This window comes from Aotus nancymaae, unplaced genomic scaffold (genome assembly GCF_030222135.1).
Source record: "Aotus nancymaae isolate 86718 unplaced genomic scaffold, 86718_ANA_hifiasm-v0.15.2.pri h1tg000064l_1, whole genome shotgun sequence".
In the NCBI taxonomy this organism is placed as follows: Eukaryota; Metazoa; Chordata; class Mammalia; order Primates; family Aotidae; genus Aotus; species Aotus nancymaae.
The window spans coordinates 24953458-24979551 of NW_026988479.1; the positions used below are offsets into that span (position 1 = coordinate 24953458).

Genomic DNA, 26094 nt, shown 5'->3' on the forward strand with positions numbered 1-26094 from the left:
ATGTGTGTGGGGTCAGGGAGGGACCACAACATTAAACAGCAGCCAGGGATGCTGAACTAGGAGGCAAAGAGGCACCAGTGGTCAACCTAAAGCGTCTTTACTAGCACCTTCTCCTGGCCCCAGGCCATAGCTGCATGATCTTGGGTGCTGGCATGTCACAGCTCCCAGGTCAAAATCCACCTCCATCCCATCTCAAAATCCACTGCTTGTTAGCTAAATAAACTTGGTAAGTAATAATATTCTCAGCCCCAATTTCTTCAACTGTAATGCACATTAATATGTATAAAATAAAATCAAAGAATGATAGGCAGTATTAAATTGGACTGGTCTGGTTTTTTTTTTTTTTTTTTTTGAGATGAGGTCTCACTCTGTCACCCAGGCTGGAGTATAGTGGCATGATCTCGGCTCACTGCTCTCTCTGCCTACCAGGCTCAAGCTATCCCCCCACCTCAGTCTCCTGAGTAGCTGGGACTACAGGCACATGCTACCATGCCTGTTTTTTTCTATTTTTGGGAAAGATGGGGTTTCACCACGTTGTCCAGGTTGGTCTGGAACTCCTGAGCTCAAGTGGCTTACAGGCATGAGCCACCACGCATGGCCAAAGTTGGCCAATCTTTATTGTCTGTTAAATGCGAGGTCCTGGCATCCCAAAATAGACAAGAAAATAAATAAATAAATAAATAAATAAATATTACATGCAAGAATGCGAGTGAATTCTTGCATCAGGAAATACTGAGGAGGTAAATCCTGAAGTGGCCCCAACCTGAAATGATTTATTTGCGGACTCACCATGTCCCCAGTGCATACATCATTAGTTATGCTGTAGAAAAGCTGTTTGGGAAGGGTAATGGCTATAATATGTGGCACTCGGGCTGCCAGCTGCCTCTACGAACCCTGAGACCAACAGGAGGGAAAATGGGGCTTGAACAAAGTACTTTACACTGATTGCATTACTTGACCCTCTCCAGGACTCTGGGTGCTGGGACGTTAACTACCCTTTGTCAGGTGAAAAGGTTGATGCCCATTGAGGTGAAATGATTTGTTCTCAGCCACAAGGGGCAGCATCAGGAGTAGAACCCAGGTGTTCGTATTCTGATTCCCAGTACAGCTTATGACTTTTTGGAAACTCTGAATCTGATGGGTGACAGAAACTTGGGATCATCTCTAGATAAGAAAGGGAGTGCCTTGAATGACTGTGAAGATATTCACTGGAAAGGGAAGGAAGTTAATCATGCTTCCTTCACAGGTACTCCTTCACTCCCATCTAGTGGGCCCATGCAAGCTACAGACAAGGTGAAGAATTAACAAATTAATAAATAATAGTGGCCAGTTCGGGGCAGATAATTAAATCAAGATGACCCGAAAGGATGTGACTGGCTGGCTAGTTTACACAGAGTGGTCAGGGACGCCCTAGCTGTGGAGAGGGCTGGTGTTTTGGCTGAGACCTGAGAGACCAGAAGAAATCAAATAGCCAGAACCAATGTCTAGGTTCCTAAAGATAACAAGCTTGGGGAGCAAAGGGGGCCAGTATGGGTGGAGATCATTGAAGAATGGAGACAGAGATGAGTGCCTGAAGCATGCAGGACCTTGAGGGAATAGGGAGGGTTTGATTTTACCTGTAAATGCCATGGAAAGTCACTGATGATTTTAACAAAAACTACAATTACATTTTAATTTACATTTTACTTTTTGTAGAGACAAGGGTCCGCTATATTGCCCAGGTTGGTCTCGAACCCCTGGGTTCAAGCGATCCTCCCTACTCGGCCTCCCAAAGTGCTGGGATTATAGGCGTGAGCCATGGCGCCCGACCTTTTAATTTACATTTTAGCCTGGCTACTGGAATCTTTGACGGGGAATGAGTTAGAGTGGGGCAAGAGCCTCTAACATTCTAGGAGACCTTTTCCCGTTCGAGGCCTCAATTTCCCCTTCTACAAAGGCGGGTGGGAGGGAACGGGGTCCCAAGAAGCCCTGGATAAAGACGTGGCCAATCGCAAACGCTGAGCACTTCAAAACTCTGGGCAGAGCGCTTCCGCGCCTCTCCTGCTACTTCACTCCCGCCACAGATTAGCGGCCGAGGCCGGTCATCAGCTCTCTCTGTGAAGGAGTCAACGCCACACATGCAGGGGCGGAACCTCCCTAAGAATCCGTGTAGCGTAGGTTCTTCTGCCTAGGACAGCCAATCGCGAGGAGGAGAGCGGCCAGGGGGCGGCACCCTCGCCGGTCCGAGCTAAGTTATTGGTTGGTGGTCGCGTCGCTCGCTCGGCAGAACCACGTGACTGTCTCCGCGGCGGGGATTCGCACCGGTTGTGCCTCCTGCACCTCTCCGCCGGTGAGTCCTCGCAGCGCCCCTGGATCTCGCCAGCCGGGCCCCGCCTCCTCCGGAGGCCGAGCAATGGGCGGGGAAAGGGACGGGCTGGTTTAGCTCTGTCGGCGCCGCGGTGTCCACCTCAGTCCGGCCACTGTCGAAGACGCGCGCCGCGGCTCCTGGTTGCGTGGGGCGGCCCGAACCCAAGAGGTGAGAAGAGGGAAGCGGAGCAGGGAAGAGGGAGGGAGAGGTGCTGGCCGCCACGCTGTCAGCGGGCCCCTCCCCGAGTCATCCTGCCTGGGTCCCCGCGTGGTAGAAGCCCAGATCAGGGGTTCCCGCTGTGGAGGGGGGCGTGCGTCGGGTTATTTCCCGAATGGTCTGGGGCCGGGCGAGTGGCGCTGCACCCCTTGTATCTGGGCCCGCCCCTCTGGCTGGCGGCTGCCCACCCACCCGCCATCCCGCATATCTTGCCGGGTGCCACGCATCCCACTGTTTTTCCAGTCCTCGTTGAATATCTGGAAGCGGGACCGAGGAGATAGGAGCCACCACCACCCCGGACAGATGGGGAAACTGAGGCCTAGACAGGCGAGACGGCTTGGTTATGTTGGTTATTAAAAATCACACACCCGATTAAGTACAGAATCAGGAACTGTTCTTCTTTCTGATTCATACACTAAGTTGAAATTCTTTCACTGGATGGTTGGAAACACTGAGAAGACAGAGAGGGCCCAGAGCTTTGCCTAAAATTACACAGCAAGTCTTTTGCAGAGCTAGGACCTGTACTCAGCTCTCCAAACTCATAGACTATCCGGCTGGACTCCTTCCCTGCACAGATTGGGGACCACAGTGAGTTAGAAACGTTCAGAACTTAAATTTCCTTCTGGCGCCCGTTCTAGTTAACCTTGTTTTCTTCCTGTCCCTAAGAACTGTTGATGTGAAATCTACAGCTAATGCAATATGCAATACTAGATTAAGCAGAACTTTTGTTTTTGAAAATTGAATCAATAAGAAATGGAGGCCCAAAGCTGTTGAAAAGGAATGAATCCTTTAAACAAAACAACAACAACAACAAAACCCAGGAATCTGAAGGCAGGACAGAGACTGATAGCTATTGTTTGTTGAGTAAATGCTATGTGCCAGGCACTGTGGTAGGTAGTTGTGTTAGCCAGCAAGTTAGGTAATGTTACCCCATTTTACAGGTCAGGAGTTGATGCTGAGTAAAGTGAAGTTTTACTCGGTGCCGTATGGCTGCTGAACAGTGTAGCTGGGATCTGAACAGAGGTCTATTGGACTTCCAGAACACATCCAGTGAGTCTCCAAGTGTGGTCCTAAGCTCACTGTTCAGTATCATCTAGGGTGCGGAGTCCTGGATCTCATCCCTGGATTTGCAGGGGTGGTCCTAAGAAGCTAACAGCTTTCTGTATTTCAAAATCATTGTACTGTAATGTGCTGCCTCCTAGGGGAAGATCTAGAGATGAACATATTCTTGGCTGGGGTAATTTTTGAGGAAAGCAACAATCACACTTTTATTTTTGCTTATTTCTGATTTGACTTTTTTTCTTTGAGACCTGGTCTCACTGTGTCACCCAGGCTAGAAGTGCTGTGGCGTGATCTAGGCTAACTGCAGCATCGACCTCCTGGGTTCAAGCAATCCTTCCCCCTCAGCCTCCCAAGTAGCTCGGACCACAGGTGCATGCTACTACACCTGACTAGTTTTTGTGGTTTTTGTAGAGATGGTGTTTCACCGTGTTGCCCAGTCAGCTTTCAAACTCCTGAGCTCAAGCAATCCTCCTGCCTTGGCCTCTCAAAGTGCTGGGACTGCAGGCATGAGTCACTGTACCCAGCCCATACGTTTATTTTTTATTTTTTCCCCATGATTGACAGAAGGATAATCACAATTTTAGTGAGCATAAACCCCCAGGCAGATGCTTGCCAAGCTCTTGACATAAGCCTTGGTTTTGGCATGTGGGGGCAGAAGAGTGGGGGTTGGAGAGTTAAGTGAGAATGGGGAAAGTAACTCCTTTTTCCTTATCAGATAGCTGTTAAATTCACTCAACAGGTATTTGCTAAGCACTTATTAGGTACAAGACATGTTCAAGACACTGAGAATACAGCTTTAAACAAAACAGAGCAAGTCACTACCCTCATGTGAAAGACAGACAATTAACACTGTGTAGTAGGGAATGGTGAGAAGGGCTATGGAGAAAAATAAAGCAAAGCAAAGGGCATAGGAGTGCAAGGCAGGGCTGGGCCCAGGAGGGAGATGTGGAAATGGCAGTAATGGCAGTGGTACATATATATATATAATTTTTTTTTTTTTGGGATGGAGTTTCACTTTTGTTGCCCAGGCTGGAGTGCAGTGGCACAACCTTGGCTCACTGCAACCTCTGCCTCCTGGGTTCAAGTGATTCTCCTGCCTCAGCCTCCCGAGTAGCTGGGATTACAGGCACCTGCCACCACGCATGGCTAATTTTTTATATTTTTTAGTAGAGATGGGGTTTCACCATGTTGGCCAGGCTGGTCTCGAACTTCTGACCTCAGATGATCCACCTGCCTTGGCCTCACAAAGTGCTGAGATTACAGGCATGAGCCACCATGTTCGGCCTGCTATTTTACATATTTTTTTAACTTTTTTTTTTTTTTGGTGGAGATGAGGTCTTGCTATGTTGCCCAGGCTGGTCTTGAACTCCTGGCCTCAAGTGATCTTCCTGATTTGGCCTCCCAAAGTGCTGGGATTACAGACATGAACCACCATGCGTGGCCTCTATTTTATATATTGTATCTAGGAAGGAACTGGCGTATAAGGTGTCATTTGAGGCTGGGCAATATGAACAAAGGCCCCGAGGACAAAGGCTGCTTAAAATTTTCATGGACTGGTGATTGGAACACTAGTGCATAGGAGGAAGCAAAACAGTGGGCGGTTTCAGATTCATTTATAGAAGCTGATACCAATATTTTTAGACTATAATTTGTAGGAAGTGGGGAACCAGTGCAGATTTTGGGGGAGCATATCCAAATGGTTGACCTCATCTTGCTAATGAATGCTTCTTTTGAAGAAGAGACATGCATAGTGCTTAAAAAATTTAGGTTCAGGCTGGGCACCATGGCTCATGCCTGTAATCCCAACAGTTTGGGAGGCCGAGGCCAGCAGATCGCTTGAGCTTAACAGTTTGAGACCAGCTTGGACAACATGACAAAAACCTGTCTCTACAAAAAATACAAAATATTAGCTGGGCATGGTGGCATGCACCTGTGGTCCCAGCTACTCAGGAGGCTGAGGTGGGAGGATCACTTAAGCTCAAGAGGTAGTGGTTGCAGTGAGCTGAGATCATGCCACTACACTCCAGCCTGGGTGACAGAGTGAAACTCCATCTCAAAAAAGATAAAAAATTAAAATGTAGGTTGAATATTAGAGGAAACTGAGTGAACATTATACAGGAACTCTGTACTATTTTTGCAACCTTTCTGTAGGTCCACAGTTACTTCAAAATAAAAATGTTTTTAAAAATAAAAAAAAATGTAGGTTCAATAAAGTGTTGAAGGCTGAACTATGCCTGCAGCTTCTTTTTCGTGTTTTTTTTTTTAACTTTTTTTTTCTTTTTTTTTGAGGAATTCAGGAATCTCTTAGCTGAGTAGCAACTTTCAAATAGTTCAAAAACAACGAGAAGAATAAAAAAAAATCCCTGTGAATATGGAGAGAGTGCTTTAACATATGAATTGTAAATTGTTTAATAGGTGAATTGTTATTGTGGAAGTATTCCATGTATCATTCTTTCAACTTTTCTGAAGACTTAAAAAAAGCTTCAAAATAAGCAATCAAATGACAGTATAGGTTCGAACCAGGCAGGCTTGTTCAAGTCACGATTCCCCTACTTACAAGCTGTGTGTAGCCAGGCGTGATGGCTCACACCTGTAATCCCAGCACTTTGGGAGACTGAGGTGGGCAGATCACCTGAGGTCAGGAGTTAGAGACCAGCCTGACCAACGTGGTGAAACCCTATCTCCACTAAAAATACAAAAATTAGCTGGGTACAGTAGTCCCAGCTACTCGGGAGGCCGAGGCAGGAGAATCGTTTGATCCCAGGAGTCGAGCTTGCAGTGAGCCCAGATCACACCAGTGTACTCTAGCCTGACCAACAGAGCAAGACTCCATCTCAAAAAAAAAAGCTGTGCGAAGTACTGGAAAATTATTTCCAAATTACATATTCTAATCTAGTCTGCTTATTTTTTAAAAAAATTATTTCTTTTTTTTTTTTTTTTCTTAACACTATAGCTCTTACCAGTCTAGTTTGAGATTTTTCCATCTAAGAGAGGAGACTTACTTTGGTAGTTGACTTGTTCACATTAATATTGGGTTAATGTTACAACTTGAGGTTTTCCACAAACTTGAGATCTTTAGGTTGTTACTAGGTTGGCTAGTTTTTCTGTAATTATTTGATGTATTTATACACTTACAGAAACTGGCATAGGCAGTCTATTAAAGGAAAAACATTAGCAGTCAGGATACTTGGGTTGTGGATCCATCTCTTCCTTTAAGTAGCAAATGATTTTACTAATCTGAACCTTGATTGATTGATTGAGACAGTCTTGTCTGTCGCCTAGGCTGGAGTGCAGTGGTGTGATCTCAACTTACTGCAACCTCCATCTCCTGGGTTCAAGTGATTCTCATGCCTCAGCCTCCCAAGTAGCAGGGATTATAGGCATGTGCCACCACGCCTGGCAAATTTTTTTTTTTTTTTTTTTTTTTTTTTTTTAAAGATGGGGTTTCACCATGATGGCCAGGCTGGTCTTGAACTCCTGACCTCAGGTGATCCACCCTCCTCGGCCTCCCAAAGTGCTAGAATTACAGGCGTGAGCCACCGCGCCCGGCCTAATTTTTGTATTTTTCATAGAGACTGGGTTTGACAATGTTGGCCAGGCTGGTCTTGAACTCATGAGCTCAAGAGATCTGCCCACCTCAGCCTCCCTAAGTGATGGGATTATAGTTGTAGACCACTGGTGCCCAGCTGAATCTTTATTTCTAATATAAAAAACATGGCGGTTAGATTTCTTTCGCTGTTTCCCAGGCGTTGTTCTTGATAATGGAAATACAATAAGTATGAGAAAGACTGTAAATAATAGTTTTGCTTATAAGTAATATAATTTCAAAAGTCTGAAGTGCTGTGAAGAAAATAAAGCCAGGTAAGCATATAAAGAATGCTGGAAAGGAGGTATTTTATTTGGTTGGGATGGTCAAAGAAGGTTTCTGTGAGGAGGTGACATATAAACTGAGGTCAGCCATGGTGGCTCACACCTGTAACCTCAGCACTTTGGGAGGCAAAAGTGGAAGAATTGCTTGAGCCCAGGAGTTCGAGACCAGCCTGGGAAACATAGCGAAACCCTGTCTCTATAAAGAAATAAAAACAAATTAGCCAGGTATCATGGTGTGTACCTGTAGTCCTAGCTACCTGGAAGGCTCAGGTGGGAGGATTGCTTGGGCCTAGGAGTTCAAGGCTATAGTGAGCTACGACCATGCCACTACACACCAGCCTGTGTGACAGAGTGAAATCCTGTCACTAAAAAAGAAAAAAGCTGAGACCCAAAGGATGAGAACATACCTGTACAGATCTGGGAGATGATTATTCCAGGCAAAGAGAACTTGAGCAAGTACAGTGACCCTAAGAATGGAATCAACTTGGCATGCTCCAGCAACCGCAAAAAGCCAGTAGGAAATAAGGGCGAAAAGGGAGGCAGTGTTCTAATATCTAGTAGGATATTAGAGTATTCCAGGTGAGAGAGAATAGTAGGAGGGTAGTGAGATGTGACTGGATTACAAATAGTTTGGCTAGTGGGGAGAGGATAAACATATTATTCAAGGCACAGCAGACAGGACTTACTGATGGATTACATATGGGAATATAACAGGGGAAAGAAAGATTGACATCTAGGTTTGGGGTTTAGGTTTTGATTCATTGTGTCTAGCACAGTGGTTAGCTTATAGTAGGAGCTTAAAATATGTTTATACTTTAATGAAGACCAGTACCCAACCTCTAGGAGCTCACATAGAAAAGTTAGCCAATCCAGCCGGAGAAGGCTTGTTTGACACTCGAGAACATTCATGGAGTACGCAGGGGTTGCAGGCCCATGGATGGATCTGAGTTTTCCTCTGATGAGTAGTCATCTTAGCTTTTCCTCCAAAGGACCGGTCCTCTCACAGTATTAACTTCTCAGTCCAGGGCAAGGGCCTGGAAAGTAGCCTGTGCTGTAGCCATCCTGGTTGTAGCCATCTGTGAATGAAATGGAGAGGAATATAGAAGGCTTCGCTCATCCTTGGCCTCCCTGGACCTTTCTAGTGCTATGATCTTTCCCTGGACTTTCTGACAACAGTGAGTTAGAGGATCAGATGGCACTGTGTACATGGAGAATCTGTCTTGGTTGTACCTGTTTCTAGTTTATTTTTGTTTTTTCTGAGAAAGGGTCTCATTCTGTCGCCCAGGCTGGAGTGCAGTGGCATGATCTCAGCTCACTTCAGCTTCCACCTCCCGGGTTCAAGCAATTCTCATGCCTCAGCCTCCTGAGTAGCTGGGATTACAGGCGTGTACCATCACGCCTGGCTGCCTTTTGTATTTTTAGTAGAGACGGGGTTTCACCATGTTGCTCAGGCTGACCTCAAACTCCTGACCTCAAGCAGTCCACCCACCTCGGCCTCCTAAAGAAGTGCTGGGATTATAGGTATGAGCCACTGCGCCTGGCCTAGTTTTGTTTTTCTAAAACTACCTTAAACTATTTTTTATCCATAAAAGGAAAGGTAAAATGCTTTAGTGAAATAATGTAACATCAGACCAGAAGATATATAATTATTTGCCAAATGAGTAATACAGTAAATGACTTTCTCAAAAACTTTCAGGGCCTATGCATTGCCTGCAGATTAAAGGCTCACTTTCTTGACCCGGCATAAAGGGCCCTCCAGATCTCCCCCAGGTATCTCTGTTGGCTCCTCTCCCACTAATCCCCCATAAGCATTCTGCATTTTAAAAAAATATAACATTCTCATTTCTGATTCTTTTCCTCCAACATTAGAACTATTGCTGTTTGTGTTTTCTTCTCCCTCACCCATATTCCAAACCTTCTCTCATCCTTTCAAATCTGACCTAGACTTCAGAGCCTGAATTAGGTATGTTCTTCCCTTGAAGACTTTCTAAACAAACTGTTCTCTTTCAGATTTCTCCCTGCTTAGATGCCATAATCATAGTAGTCGGTAGCTTCTGGTTTTATTTAGCAGTGAGTTTGTAGCATACATACATAGGTAAAGCAAAGCATGATTATGGAACTTTGTGGATTCAGACTGGTGGCTGAATTAGTTCTACTTGTGGGACTGTTTCTGAGTGAATACCTAAGTTTCTAAGAGCTGGAGATGAGAAAGGACCATGGCCATGAATGTAGAGAGAGGGAGAGTTGGGAACAAGATGGTCAATATTACTGGATCATTTTGGGTAGCGGCTAGGTGAAACTGGAATGTGTAAAATAGCTGAATTTAAGGTGTTCGGAAATATCTGAAATTAGAGAAGCTAATTAGATAGGAATAGTACCATATTAAAAAAGGATATTCTTGGGATCCCAAAATATGCATTTTATTACCTTGCTCTGTCATTTATAAGCTGAATAAATTACTAAATTGGGCCAGTCCTTTCACTTTTAACCTATCTATATCTTTATATTTAAAGTGGATTTCAAGTAGACAGCATATAATTGGATCTTATTTTTTAATTCTATCTGACAGTCTCCATCTTTAATTGGCATGTTTAGACCGTTTAGATTTAATGTGATATTTTTGGATTAAACTCTACCATCTTACCAGCTATTTTCAGTTTGTTCTATCTGTTTTTTATCTTTTATCTTTCTTTTCTACTTTCTTTTGTGTTGAGAGTTTTTTATGATTCTATTTTATCTCCCCTATTATTATTTATATCTTTTTAAAAATGTAGTGGTTACTCTTAGGTTTAAATGTACATCTTTAATCAGAGCCTATGTTCAAATAATATACTATTTCATATCTACTGTAAGACCTTACAGTTTGCTGGGCATGGTGGCTTATGCCTGTAATCCAGCACTTTGGGAGGCCAAAGAAGGAGGATCACTTGAACCCACGAGTTTGAGACTAGCCTGAACAACACAGTGAGACCTCATCTCTATTTTAAAAAATAATAATAATCCATACATTTTTAAAAGACTTTAAAATTCCCAATCCCCCCTCCCATTCTGTGTGATTGTTGCATCACACGTTTATTTTGCATATACTTTAAACAAAATGCATTCCCATTTTTGGTTTAAACAGTTATCTTTTAGAGCAATTAAATATTTTTAATTGATATAGTGAACTTTACTTTATTCGTTCCATTTCCTACGCTTTATTTCTTTGTTATGTAGAACTGAATTTCTGATTGGTATATTCTTTTTGCCTAAAGAACCTTCCTAAAACTGTCTCTCTCTCTCTGTGTGTCTCTCTCTCTCTGTGTCTCTCTCTCTCTGTTTCTCTCTCTCTCTTCCTCTTCTCCTCTTCTCTTCTCCACTCCCTCTCTGTCTTTGTCTCCCTCTCTCCCCTCCTCTCCCTCTCCTCTTACCCCCACATATATATATATGGTGCTGGTCTTCTGGCCTTAAATCCTGTTAGTGTTTATCTGAGAAAGTTTTTATTTCTTTTTCATCTTGTATTTATTTTATTTTATTTAAGACAGAATCTCTCTCTGTCACCCAGGCTGAAGTGCTGTGGCATGATCGCGGCTCATTGCAGCCTCAACCTCCCAGCCTCAAGCAATCCTCCTACCTCAGCCTTCCAAGTAGCTGGGGCCACAGGTACACACCACTATGCCTGGCCTCTTATCTTTTAAAAGATTTTTTCTAGGTAAAGAATTCTGTGTTAAAAGTTATATTTCTTGGGTCAAATGTGGTGGCTCACACCTGTAATCCTAGCACTTTGGGAAGCCGGGGTGGGAGGATCACTTGATGCCAAGAGTTTGAGACCAGCCTGGAGAGCTTAGTATCAAGATCCTGTCTCTACAAAAAATTTAAAAATTAGCCAGGTGTGATGGTGCACACCTGTAATCTTCACTACTCAGGAGGCTGAGGTGGGAGAATCACTTGAGCCCAGGAGTTGGAGGCCACAGTGAGTCCTAACTGCATGCCACTGCACTTCAGCCTGGGGAGCAGGGCAAGGCTCTATTTCTAAAAAAGATACATATTTCTGGGATGTAAAGATACCACTCCATCATGTTCTGGCCTCCATGATTTCCAATAAGAAGTCTGCTATAATTACTATTTTTGTTTCTGTATAAGTAATATATGTTTTTTCCTCCATGATTTCCAATAAGAAGTCTGCTATAATTACTATTTTTGTTTCTGTATAAGTAATATATGTTTTTTCCTCCATGATTTCCAATAAGAAGTCTGCTATAATTACTATTTTTGTTTCTGTATAAGTAATATATGTTTTTTCTTTGTCTTCAGGATTTTCTCTTTATCTTTTGTTTTCAGCAGCTTGAATGTCATATGTGTTGGTGAGGATTTTGTTTTTATATTTATCCTTTTTGGAATTCTCTGAGATTCTTGGAGATATAAATGTAGAATATGTGTGTGTGTGTGTGTGTGTGTGTGTATACACATATACATAGTTTGTTTGCTTGTTTGTTTTGTTTTCTTTTGAGACAGAGTTTCACTCTTGTTGCACAGACTGGAGTGCAATAGCACCATCTTGGCTCACTGTAACCTCCACCTCCTGGGTTCAAATGATTCTCCTGCCTCAGCCTCCTGAGTAGCTGAGATTACAGGCATGTGCCACCATGCCCAGCTAATTTTATATTTTTAGTATGGACAGGGTTTCACCATGTTGGTCAGGCTGGTCTCGAACTCCTGATGTCAGGTGACTTGGATCTATATTTTGATGTCTCTCATTAATTTTGGAAATTTCTTGGCCATTATATCTTGAAATATTTCTTCTGCCCATTCTCTTCTTTTGGGATTTTAATTATGCATATGTTTGATACTTTGATGTATCCCACAGCTCTCGGATATTATGGTACATTATTGATAACGGGTTTTTTAATTTTGCTTTGTTATTTAAATTGTTTTTGCGTTTTAGTTTAGGTAATTTCTGTTGACCTGTCTTTGAGTTGATTGATTCTTTCTTTGGTTTTCAGGTCTACTAATGATCCTATCAAAGGCATTCTTCATCTCTGTTACTGTGTTTTTCACTTTTAGCATTACTTATTTAATTTTTTCTTACAGCTTCCATTTCTTTGTTGTATTTTCTAGTATTAATTTTTATCTATATTCTTCCCAGCTAGCAGCCGTACAGGGCAAGATTTGGATTCCATTAGTTTTTTCTTATGTCTCTTTTGCATATCTTAGGTTTGGAAAAACCTTTTGACCCAGAAATCACCAAGAGCTCTCTGAAATAGGATATTGGTGCTCTCAAGCTAGCTCAAGAAAGCAGGAAATGAGAAGAAAGTCACAGACTGGTTGCATTGTGGAGCAAAGAGCTGCTGGGTGTATCCATCAACCTGATTGATTTTCTCAGGGTCAGTGGTCATCTAAGTCTATTCTTTCTTTCCTTATCTACTCCAGAAGACCATCAAAATATTTACTCTTGTTAAACCTAAGCAACATGAATATGGGTTACTTTTACCTATCTTGTGTTTTTGAATAAGTCATAGGTCCTGGATTTTGGCACTTTCGTAACATTAGGTTTATAGAACCTCACAAGGGCTCATTTTTCTGTCAGTTTCAAAACAGGAAACTTCCTGAGTCCTTCAGGAAATATATTGTCTTGGCTGGGTGTGGTGGCGCACGCCTGTAATCTCAGCACTCAGGTCAAAATGGGTGGATCACCTGAGGTTAGGAGTTCAAGACCAGCCTGACCAATATGATGAAACCCTGTCTCTATTAATAATACATAAATTAGCCAGGCGTGGTGGCATGCGCCTGTAATCCCAGCTACTCAGGAGGCTGACATAGGAGAATTGCTTAAACTCAGGAGGCGGAGGTTGCAGTGAACCAAGATTGTGTCACTGCACTCCAGCCTGGGCAACAGAGCAAAACTCTGTCTCAAAGAAAAAAAAAAAAAAAATTGTCTCTATCTGGCCATAGTCACAAATGTTTGTTCATTTGTTGATTCATTGATTCAAATGTTTTGTAAGCCTGCTATCTCAAAGTTATTACATTACATTCAGATTATACTGATGAACAAGATGTCTTTCCTCCAGGAGCTAGAGATTCCTACTTCACTAATACAAGAGTATGGTTAGTACTATAATGGAGGTGCAACATGCTATGGGACCCAGAGGGTTTGGTATTTCGTTTGGGCTAGGGGAGATTGGTTAGTGCTTTCTGGAAAAGGTAGCTTTATAACTGGGTTTAAAAAAAATTATTAGGATCTTGACAGCCTGAGGTGGATGGCCATTCCAAGCTAAGTAAACAGCTAATGTAAAGGCACTGATTCATGAAGTATTTGGTAAACGATTTATACTGTACTCCTTTGAGACCCTGGTTCATCTTCTTTTACTCCTATTGTAAGACTTATTTTTAGTTGTTGTCCTTTCTCACTTTTGTTTATTTTTACCTCCTTTGTTTTCTTATAGTTCCTAGTGGTAGGTCTTATGGCATTAATTTTATAGTGTCGGACTCAGAGATGGAGGATCACCTGTATTGCCTCCAATAGAGGAAGTGCAGGGCAACATTATTTCTCTATTCAACCTGTGTTGCAGAGTGTGTACTTAGAATAGTAAAGTGAATTTTATGTGAATGTGGGCCCTGCCCACAGAGCAGATGACTCTATACTAGAACATAGTGGAATAGACCAAAACCTTCTACAGCATGTATGAGACACTTGGCCCATCAGCCCTCTCCATGCCCTTTACATTCAGCATCCTCATGTCAACTCTCTTCTCTTTCCTACGAAGCAAGGGAGTACTGTTCAAAGACTCAAATGCATTCTGCCCTAGTTTATTTATATTGCCAAAAACATTTATCTTTACCCTGCAACTTACTTTTTCTTCTATTTATTTTCAAATTTAGCAGGTTGTTTAAAAAGGGACCCAAAATTAAAAAAAAGGACCATCTTCCTTGTTCTAGGGACTGGTAGGTAGAACCTACCAGTTGGGGTTAAGGTGACAGTTGGGGTTAAGACCAGATCCTATTTTGCAATCTGCCTGGGAGGTGAAAAACCTGGGAAGAAGACCACTGGTTGCATATGTATGGAAAGAAAACAGGCTGCCCTTATACCTTTTCTGGAGGAAAAACTGCAGGGGGAGCCAGGCATATATGGAGAAGAATCCTTAATGGTTTACACTCTTGAGAAGTCCTGTACCCAGCCAGTTATTTGCTTTGACTTGGCTGTTTATGGTCTGGTTCTGGTCTTTTCTTTTGTCCCCTAACCAAGACAAATGAGTCTCAATTAAGGAAAAGGGACATAAGACACCTATTCCAAAAGTGAATTCCTCTTAACTCTCATGAAATGGGAAGTAGAATTGCTAGCATATGTGAGCCCTGAGAATTACTTTATCGATGAACACTGGTATTTTCTCTGGTGTAGGAAGCTGAACCATCTATCTCCAGAAATGTCTTCGGAAGGTAAAGAGCAACATGACCTTTCACCCAGAGACTCAGCTGAAGGAAATGATCCCAGTTCTCCATCTGGGATCCATCTGGAACTTCAAAGGGAATCAAGTACTGACTTCAAGCAATTTGAGACCAATGATCAATGCAGACCTTATCCTAGGATACTTATTGAGCGTCAAGAGAAATCAAATACAAACTTCAAGCAGTTTGTTATTAAAAAGCTGCAGAATTGCCAGTGCAGTCCAACCAAAGCCAAAAATACGATTTTAGGTTTCCTTCCTGTTTTGCAGTGGCTCCCAAAATACGACCTGAAGAAAAACATTTTAGGGGATGTGATGTCAGGCTTGATTGTGGGCATTTTATTGGTGCCCCAGTCCATTGCTTATTCCCTACTGGCTGGCCAAGAACCTGTCTATGGTCTGTACACATCTTTTTTTGCCAGCATCATTTATTTCCTCTTGGGTACCTCCCGTCACATCTCTGTGGGCATTTTTGGAGTACTGTGCCTTATGATTGGTGAGACAGTTGACCGAGAACTACAGAAAGCAGGCTATGACAATGCCCGTAGTGCTTCTTCCTTAGGAATGCTTTCAAATGGGAGCACATTATTAAATCATACATCAGACAGGATATGTGACAAAAGTTGCTATGCAATTATGGTTGGCAGCTCTGTAACCTTTATGGCTGGAGTTTATCAGGTAAGAAGCAATGAAACAATTGGTTATTTCTAGAAAAGTAATCTATTACATGAAATCTCATCTCTGTATGGGATCTTAGGAATCACAGTAATTAAAGGTATCATTTATTGAGAGCTCAGGGTATATAAAGGGTAGAGGCAAAATTCAAACCCTAACCGGACCACAGGTAATATAAGGCTGGTTCTCTGGACCTCACACCACCTAGTACAGCTCTTTAATTTTACATGTCAGAAAATCTTGGCTTTGCTTGAGATTATTTGTGGTTGGTTATTGCAGAGTCAGCATTAGCAGTTAGGCAAGTGGGTAACAGAATGGGGGTTGAGAGTGCAGGAGTTTTCCTTTTTTTTTTTTTTCTTGAGACAGGGTCTCACTCTATCACCCAGGCTGGAGTGCAGTGGCATTATCTTAGTTCATTGCAACCTCCGCCTCCCTGGCTTAAGCAATCCTCCTACTTCAACCTCCTAAGTGGTTAGGCCTACAGGCACATGCTAATTTTTGTATTTTTTGTAGAAACAGGGTTTTGCCATGTCGCCCAGGCTGGTTTCGAACTCCTGAGCTCAAGCAATCCTCCAGTCTTGGCCTCCCAAAGTGCTAGAATTATAGGTGTGAGCCACCACACCTAGCCTCAAATTCTAAATGTCCCTCACCTTCCATTAGAATTGCTAATCTATTGAGTGACTCTTACTAAAGGTAGTAGTTCTCTTGGATTGTTGGGGAGGGAGGGAAAAAGTTGGGGACCACGGTTTCATATTATCAGCCAGGAGAAAGGATTAGAAATCAAATTCTTCTTGAGTCTCCTATAGAATCCACTAATCTGTCATTATCATCATGCCCCTGGCTTTTGGCATCCAGGAGTCAGTGCCAGGATTAAACCTCTTCTCTAATACAGGCATTTCAAACCAACGAGGGAAAGGGAAGAGTAGCTCACTTTATTTGGTGCTCAGATGAGTGGGGAGGGAGAGTGAGGATGGTGTGAAGATGAGCTGTGCTTCTCAGAGTCTACTTACTTATTTATTCATTTATTTATAAAGAGACAGGGTCTCTCTGTGACCAACCTAGGTTGGTCTCAAATTCCTGGACTCAAGTGATCCTCCCAACACAGCATCCCAAAATGCTGGGATTACAGGCATGAGCCATCGCACCCAGCCAACTTTTGCTTTTTCGTTAGTATGCCTCACCAAGAAGGAGGAAGGCATACTAGAATTCTGAAAACTTATTAGAAAGAGGAAAAAATAAGTAAAATACAGAATTATTGTTAATATGGGAGACAGTATGGCATCAGTACATATACACTGCATGAGAATGGTTTCTTAGTATGAGGTTAAAGATAATTCTACAATGATTTTTAAAGTGTGATTCTGTTTTGATGTGAATCTAATTTTTTGTTTTACCAATTAAAACTTCACTTGTACACTTGCTCTTAGCCAAAAGACTGAGAAGCAGTAAGACTTCACTTTTGTGCTTCGCTTTTATACTTTCACTTCACAGTAATGATTTGGATTTAAGGAAAATACATGGTTTCTTAACTAGAAGAATTTTTCCAGCTTGAAGTTTTCTTCTGGATCCTTGAGAATTTTTTTCTTTTAAAAGAGGTCTGTTCTGGCTGGGCTCGGTGGCTCACTCCTGTAATCCCAGCACTTTGGGAGGCCGAGGTGAGTGGATCACGAGCCAAGAGATTGAGACCATCCTGGCCATTATGGTGAAACCCCGTCTCTACTAAAAATACAAAAAAATTAGCTGGGTGTGGTGGTGTGCACTTGTAGTCTTAGCTACGCGGGAGGCTGAGGCATGAAAATCGCTTGAACCCAGGAGGTGGAGGTTGCAATGAGCTGAGATTGTGCCACTGCACTCCAGCCTGGCAACAGAGTGAGACTCTGTCTCAGAAAAAAAAAAGAGAGAGAGAGAGATCTGTTCTTTGTGATGGGAAGAATGGAAAAAAGAAAAGGTGTGAACCTTATTCAAGCTTAAGAAGTATTGTATGAAAAGATAGAAATCTGATGTTCCTGTCTCACCTGGGCTAATAATTAACATTGTGACCTTGGGCAAGTTGCTTAGCCCTTTAAACATAATTTTCCCTTTGTAAAATGAGAAGATTGATGTATGATTGTGTTTATTCTAGCTCTGACATTCTGTGATGCTCTGATGATATGTCTCCATGCAAGAAATGTCAGGATAATACAAAATGTAGAATTTCTTTTCCATTTATATTTAACAGTTCTATATCCTTCCTTCCAGGTAGCGATGGGCTTCTTTCAAGTGGGTTTTGTTTCAGTCTACCTCTCAGATGCCTTGCTGAGTGGATTTGTCACTGGTGCCTCCTTCACTATTCTTACATCTCAGGCCAAGTATCTCCTTGGGCTCAGCCTTCCTCGGAGTAATGGTGTGGGCTCACTCATTACTACCTGGATACATATCTTCAGAAACATCCATAAGACCAATCTCTGTGATCTTATCACCAGCCTTTTGTGCCTTTTGGTTCTTTTGCCAACCAAAGAACTCAATGAACACTTCAAGTCCAAGCTTAAGGCACCGATTCCTGTTGAACTTGTTGTTGTTGTGGCAGCCACATTGGCCTCTCATTTTGGAAAACTACATGAGAATTATAATTCTAGTATTGCTGGACATATTCCCACTGGGTTTATGCCACCCAGAGTACCAGAGTGGAACCTAATTCCTCGTGTGGCTGTAGATGCCATCGCTATTTCCATCATTGGTTTTGCTATCACTGTATCGCTTTCTGAGATGTTTGCCAAGAAACATGGTTACACAGTCAGAGCGAACCAAGAAATGTATGCCATTGGCTTTTGTAATATCATCCCTTCCTTCTTCCACTGTTTTACTACTAGTGCAGCTCTTGCAAAGACATTGGTTAAAGAATCTACAGGCTGCCAAACTCAGCTTTCTGGTGTGGTAACAGCCCTGGTTCTTTTGTTGGTCCTCTTAGTAATAGCTCCTTTATTCTATTCCCTTCAAAAAAGTGTCCTTGGTGTGATCACAATTGTAAATCTACGGGGAGCCCTTCGTAAATTTAGGGATCTTCCCAAGATGTGGAGTATTAGTAGAATGGATACAGTTATCTGGTTTGTTACTATGCTCTCCTCTGCACTGCTGAGTACTGAAATAGGACTGCTTGTTGGGGTTTGTTTTTCTATGTTTTGTGTCATCCTCCGCACTCAGAAGCCAAAGATTTCATTGCTTGGCTTGGTGGAAGGGTCTGAAGTCTTTGAATCCTTGTCTGCTTACAAGAACCTTCAAACTAAGCCAGGCATCAAGATTTTCCGCTTTGTAGCCCCTCTCTACTACATAAACAAAGAATGCTTTAAATCTGCTTTATACAAACAAACAGTCAACCCACTCTTAGTAAAGGCAGCTTGGAAGAAGGCAGCAAAGAGAAAGGTCAAAGAGGAAGTAGTGACTCTCGGTGGAATCCAGGATGAAGTGTCAGTGCAACTTTCCCATGATCCCTTGGAGCTGAATACTATAGTGATTGACTGCAGTGCAATTCAATTTTTAGATACAGCAGGGATCCATACACTGAAAGAAGTTCGCAGAGATTATGAAGCCATTGGAATCCAGGTTCTGCTGGCTCAATGTAATCCCTCTGTGAGGGATTCCCTAACCAAAGGAGAATACTGCCAAAATGAAGAAGAAAACCTTCTTTTCTATAGTGTGTATGAAGCAATGGCTTTTGCAGAAGCATCTAAAAATCAGAAAGGAATATGTGTTCCCAACGGTCTGAGTCTTAGTAGTGATTAATTGGGAAAGTAGAAGAATGCCTAGCCAATAGGTTAAAATTTCAAGTGTCCAACATTTCCCATTTCCACAGTGGAAAATTTTGCACACTTGAAATTTTAGCCAAGTAGCTAGATATTATTCCTCCTTTGAAGCTAATGGCGTTTGTTATACACACTGCAGCAGAGCTTATAGCTGGACAGAGTCAAAAAGAAGAATATGGTTTCAAGCTTTCTTGCAGATGTGAAGGATTCCTGGAATGCAGTAGGTATGTATTGAATTGAACTGTAAAGTAGCTCCAAAACTTAATAGTATACTGTTTTAGGGCATATTCCCTTCTCCAAGAGATAAAGCGGTGAAGTTGAGATTTGCATTGGAAGTGCCATAGACTTCTTTATGTAGCTCAGTGGAGAGAGAGAGAAAGAAGGCAGGGAAAGAATGTTGCACCTGCTGTAGTACCAATAGATCAAGAGGCTTCCGGGTCACAAGGTCATACTAGATAGGTTTGTTCTTGTAGTTCTCTATCCCCAGTTTTTGCTCCCCAGATGGCAGTAGTTTTTAGTAGGAAAGTGCCATTCCTCTCCATAAGGAACAGTCTCATCAGGGGTTTAACACCTGGGCAGTTTAGTAACATCCTGAGACCCAGCCTGATATTAGACAGAATACCCTTTATAATACATTTGACATTTTTAGTCGTGCCTTTTTGTTTAGGGTAAAGAGGTAAGCACAAAGAACTCTTCAAAATCAGAAAAAACAGTAGGAGTCCTTCCTGGTCTTTTCTGTGATCTCCGTCTGTCCTTGTTTCTGAGACTTTCTCTACCCTTAAGTTCTATTTTAGCTTTCAGTTATTCTAGTTTGTTTCCCATGGAATATGTCCTGAACTGGTATTTTTGTCTGACAATCTTGCCAGTCAGCAATTTCTAACAGCATTTTAAATGAGTTTGATGTACAATAAATATTGATGACAATCACAGTTTTTAACTCTTCAAGTCACCTAAAACTATTACGCAGGAGGATTTAGAAGGATCACATTCACAAAACCCAAGTACAATGGATGTATTATTCATGATAGCTGGCCACAGGTTATAAATTGAGGAATAATTTCCTTTCAAAAAGCAAGAATGTCCAACATTGAAAGTTTATAGTTTTATATTTGGACCTTGACAGGTAAGAAAAAACCAGGTTCTCCAAAGTTAGGAATAGGGAACTAATTTATGAAACAGCCATTTTTTTTTTTAAAAAAAAAGCAAACTGTAGAAGTATAAAATTATTTTTCAATCTGTTCCTACATTCTAAACAATTTTAAATATTTATGAGAAGTAAACCCTATGTGTAGGGCATCTGTTGGAGTGGGATGCTTTTAGACATATATTAAATATGTACATGTTTAATATGTATATTTAATATATATAATTATATCTATTTTATCCCTATATAGATATATGTAATTTAGCTTTTTTGTTAGCTCCATAAGCTGCCGGTGTTGCTTTTCTGTTGGTAGAGTTCTCCCATTTGTTGGCATGGAAAATACCTTTCCATTAGCACAACAAAGTAGTTTCTCAGAAATGGATTTCTGTTTTGTAGGTGATTCACATTATGATTAAATGTAGGTTTCCTGAATTTTGACATCCTTTTAGAACTTGAGTCTGGAATTCCAGAAATGTCAATTGCTGCTTGTATTTGTGCTTGTTTTTAGCCAGCATTTGCCCTTTCTATCCAGCCTTATGAATAACAGTAGTAAAATCACAGTATCTTGGTCAGTCTTTATTTTTTTCCTGTTTGCTTTTTTAAGGGACAGTCATCCAGGCCATAGTGCAGTGTGATTGTAGCTTACTGAAGCTACCAACTCCTGGGTTCAAGTGATCTTCTCACTTTGGCCTCCTGAGTAGCTAGACCATCATCACCACATCCTGCTAATTTTTAAATTTTTTTTCTAGAGATGGGGTCTCACTGTGTTGCTCAGGCTGGTCTCAAACTCCAGGCTCAAGCAATCCTTCAGCCTCAGACTTCCGGAGTGTTGGGATTACAGGCGTGAGCCACTGCACTTGGCCAAGTCATTTGTTTTTAATCTCTCTTGCCCTTCTCCCAAGGCAGGCTTAAGTTGATACAGGTGTCTAATACTCTGTAACAGAGTAATGAGTACATGCTTAAGACGTTATAGTTAACCAACACCAACACAGCAAAAAATACCATTTCAGCCAAAGACTGGAAAATCTCTTAGAAGGATGGATAACAGGATTTGAACTTTACCTGTGATTTCTGTCCATATGTGGATATAAACAGTTCTGGAACAATATGCATACACTTAGCAAATTCTTGAATTATGTCTGGTTTGTACTTGTCCCACCTACCCAAACAAACAAGAGCTTCTGCTTTTGGTAGCCATTTGTAAAATCATTTAAGATTTCACTAGAATTTACATTTCATCTTCTCTACTTGGGTTGAGATGTTTTGATTGCTGATATTCAGAAGAATCAGACCTGGAACCAAAGCCTAACGTGCCAATAAAAAAAGTTTTCATTTGCTCTCTTGACCAAAGGCTTGAATTTCAGTTCATTAGGCGTTTTATTTTAAATACTATATTGATACAAAAGTATCTTGCTTACTCTAAACTTTAGAGTCTAAATGAAGCATTTTCTCATTGCTTACTGACATATACAAAATTCTGAATATCATAAAATGTTTATCATTTAATTGAAATGTAGTGTGGTGTACTCTTGATGGTTAGAACTCTTACAAATTATTTATTTTTAAATTTGTTACAGCCAGAGGGTTGGAGTGTGCTGGTGCACAGGTGGACTGAGGAAAACATTATAGAGGAAATAGACCATTGAAAAGACTATTATCTGACCAGTGGAGGCAGAGAGAGGGACCCACTTGAATAGGATCCAATCCCTGGTTAGCCCCCACACAATAATAGGGAGACCAGGATTAGGAGCCATACCTCTGAGAACAAGGTCTCTTTCTAGAGCAAGTTTCTTTCTAGAAGGGGAGAGTCACAGAGTCACAGATTCACCAAAGCTGAAAGGGCTGCGGAGCTCATGGTAGCCTGGGTTAACCTACTCTGAAGCATGGTGTCTTTCTTTTAAACTGAATGACTATAGTACTCTCTGTGCCTCTGATGGTAATAAAACTGACAGATGTCTAATTTTTTTTTAAGTAGGACCAAAGGAAAACAAGATTTAGATAGTCTGACTTTGCTTTTGAACAGCAGCAGGCATTGCAAGTCAAAATTTGTTGTCAAATTTACATATGGTAAATGATGAACTTTAAAAATGTGTCCAGGTGTTAGATGAGTTCATTCGACTATTTTAATGCTAATGGCTATGTGTTTTAATAAGAACAGCAATTCTCTGCAGTGTATTCCCTTAGTAATTAGGATTAGCCCTGACCTGAATATAAAAGTGAGAAAAGGGCTACAGTGCATTTCTTGGGAACTTAACGTTGAGTCTTAAAGTTATAATCCATTTAAGTTCTGTGATCTTTATTGTTCTTAATGAATTGTATTCCTCTGTGTTCTCTTAACACATAAGCCATAGGTTTCTTTGTATCAATGTAGACATTACTTCAAATACCTCTGAGGACCTACCCTAGTCTAGGACCCAAGTGCTGGGACTATGGTACTACATCCAGTAGATAGGCTGTGTAGTTAACACTCCAGGGAACACACTAGGGTACTTAGGGAGGTGCTTTGTGGAACACGTTGAAGCTTTGAGAACTGAGCAGAAGGAAGTGATGTCCCTGGACTATTCAGGGAAAGATTACACTGTGAAATGGTAAACATCCAGTTGACAGGATTTACATTTTGCTTAGTGTTTCTGCTTTTTAATATTTCTCTCCCCCACCTCAATATTTTCTTTATCCATTCTAGTGATGCCTTATTTAAAATTGGGCTTAAACTGCAAAACGAATGAAGTTGGATTTAGAAAGCTGTTAGATCATTGAGTGGTGTTGAGGGTGAAACTTTACTAGTGAAGTTTCCTTGAGCCTAAAATAATAATTAAAAAAAATATAGAAAGCTGTTAGGCTCCTAATTTGTGAGGGTGTTTGTTTTTTTGGGTTTTTTTTTTGTATAAACAGTTTAGATAATCCTGAATGCAATCATTAACTTGGGTGCTAATTATAAGAATGAAAATTATAATGGAAAAGGACAAAATAACATACCAGCTGGTTTGTTGTTATAGTCCATGTATTAAAATACTATTGAAATATGTTAAAGGTAAATTTTTAAGGTTTAAAAAAATTGCTGGGCGCGGTGGCTCACGCCTGTAATCCCAGCACTTTGGGAGGCCGAGGCAGGTGGATCACGAGGTCAAGAGATCGAGACCATCCTGGTCAACATGGTGAAACCCCGTCTCTACTAAATACACACAAAAAAATTAGCTGGGCATAGTGGCGCGTGCCTGTAATCCCAGCTACTCAGGAGGCTGAGGCAGGAGAATTGCTTGAACCCAGGAGGCGGAGGTTGCGGTGAGCCGAGATCGCGCCATTGCACTCCAGCCTGGGTAACGAGAGCGAAACTCCGTCTCAAAAAAAAAAAAAAAAATTTAGTAACTTACAGGGATGGAGAATTTAGATGTGGAGGTGGGGAGATTTTTATAAGGTAATTTTTATCCTGAGAAGGACTTAAAAAAACGTTTTGCAACTAAAATTTTAAAGTAAACATGTTAAATATATTTAGAAAGTAAAATAAGCATTATAGTAAATAGTAGATTCTCTGGTATGTATTTTTTATCTTAGTGTTGTAAAATCAGAAAATAATGGACTGAGGTCTAGAAACTGGAATAATGAAGGACATTAAATGCCTTTATTGTAGATACCATGTTTGTAAGTCTGTAGATAAGCGGCTTAAGCCAGAAAGGTCTTTTAACTGAAGCTTTAATAAACTTATTTTGGAGACATTCTCTTCCCTTATCCCATGTATCATCCCTAAAATAATAAGATACATGGAATCAAATAGCCCTTGCCTTTTCAACACAAATTAGTTGGAAAATTGTGGTTTGAGTCCTGTTGCTGCCATGGCTTCTACTTCTCAAAAATGAGTGTGTATGAACGAACCAATCTATGTAATAAGCTACCTTTTTTTGTCTTCTTTGCAACTTCATATACAAACCAAGACAGTATCAGGGTGACAGGTGAATGAACTTAAATTCTCAGTCTCGTCTATTCACCAAAAAAGTATACTGCCTTTTGTTTTCTTTAATTATTCAAGGTTGATGACTTTTAGGAACATGTTTTATACTGTAGTTTTTAATTAAAGCAAGTGCCTTGATGTAATTTAGTGTAAATCATTGCTTAACCCTCTTATGGGATGAGGATGAGTTATTAATATATTGCAGCCTACTGGAAGGGAGGGGGAGTTGGCTAATAGCAGATACTTTTCTTCTAGAAGGTTATATTTTATGCTGTTTATTATGTAAAATCCTATATGTGTGTTGAGATTTAGAGGTTTCATTTCTTTTGTCTGCTAATAAATTGTTACTCTAATAATACATTACTCTGTATTTAAATTATTTAAGTGCAAGGAGCGTTCTGACTAAAGCACATTTAGGCGTCAGTGAGTTTTAAAATACCATCTGTTTACCAGGCATGGTAGCTCATACCTATAATCCCAGCACTATGGGAGGCCAAGGCGGGTAGATCACTTGAGGTCAGGAGTTGGAGACCAGCCTGGGCAACATGGTGAAAGCACGTTTCTACTAAATATGCAAAAATTAGCTGGGTTTGGTGGTGCACACCAGCTACTCAGGAGGCTGGGGCATAAGAATTGCTTGAGCCTGGGAGGCAGAGGTTGCTTGAGCTGAGATTGCACCTCTGTACTCCAGGCTGGGTGACAGAATAAGACTATGTCTCAAAAAGTATATAAATAAAATACAATATCATCTGTTTACATTTGGAGAGTAATTCAGTCGTTAGTGTTTCCCAGCAATAACAAAAGGATCTGTCCGCATAGAAGGACATAAAGAAATCCAGTTCTTTTTCCTTTATGATCTTGAATGAGTCACTTAACCCTTTGGTGAAGAGGGGAGGACTAGATTGCTTGAGGACCCTTTTTGTTTTGAGACAGGGTCTTGCCCTTTTGCTCAGGTTAGAAGTGCAGTGGTCTGATCATGGCTTACTGCAGCCTTGACCTGGGCTTAAGCAATCCTCCTGCCTCAGCCTCCTGGGTAGCTGGGACTATAGGTGTGTGCCACCACATCCCCGATAATCAGTTTTTTTCTATTTTTTGTAGAGACAGGGTTTTACCATGTTGCCCAGGCTGGTCTTGAATTTCTGGGCTCAAGCATTCCTCCTGTCTTGGCCTTTCAAAATGCTGGGATTACAGGCGTGCATGACTCCTATTCCATACAGTGCTGGGATCAGAAAACCCAATTTTGGATCATGTTTTACTACTATCTTAATTCTGAATTTGGGCAGGTGACCTTTAAGCAACATTTTTTCCATCGGTAAATAGAGGCTAACACCTTATGATGACTAAGTGAGAGAACTAGGAGTGGATTCCTGACTGGAGCACAACACTTTGTAAGGAATAGAGCACTGCCCTCACCCTATACTTGCCATGAAGCCTCTCCCAGAATGTCCTCCCCTTTATGCCTCTCTCAATTCATGAGGGTATAGGGTTAAGGACAGTTTTTAGTCTTCCTTTTGCAGTAACCCTGAGCATTCTCCCAGCCTCATTCCCACCTCACAGAGTGCAGGAGTTGAATCGTCTAAGGGTCCTTCCAGTCTTACCATAATGCACACTCCTGCCTGTAAGCAGCACCCAGG

The 26094-nt window shown here is 41.4% G+C and overlaps 1 protein-coding gene across 1 annotated transcript; it reads left to right on the top strand.

Moving 5' to 3' along the window:
- The first annotated feature begins 2428 nt into the window (after positions 1-2428).
- Positions 2429-24818, top strand: SLC26A2 (solute carrier family 26 member 2). Its single transcript, XM_012451974.2, has 4 exons — positions 2429-2515; positions 12689-12858; positions 14871-15594; positions 17830-24818. Exons 3-4 carry the CDS (start codon positions 14896-14898, stop codon positions 19348-19350), a joined length of 2220 nt encoding a protein of 739 aa, XP_012307397.2. The 5' UTR covers positions 2429-2515; positions 12689-12858; positions 14871-14895; the 3' UTR covers positions 19351-24818.
- The last annotated feature ends 1276 nt before the right edge of the window (positions 24819-26094 follow it).

Excerpts from the sequence above, each read along its gene's own strand:
- SLC26A2 (XM_012451974.2), top strand. The coding sequence starts at position 14,896 with ATGTCTTCGGAAGGTAAAGAGCAACATGACCTTTCACCCAGAGACTCA. Across the intron at positions 15,595-17,829 it reads TTATGGCTGGAGTTTATCAG|GTAGCGATGGGCTTCTTTCA; the intron begins GTAAGAAGCAAT and ends CCTTCCTTCCAG.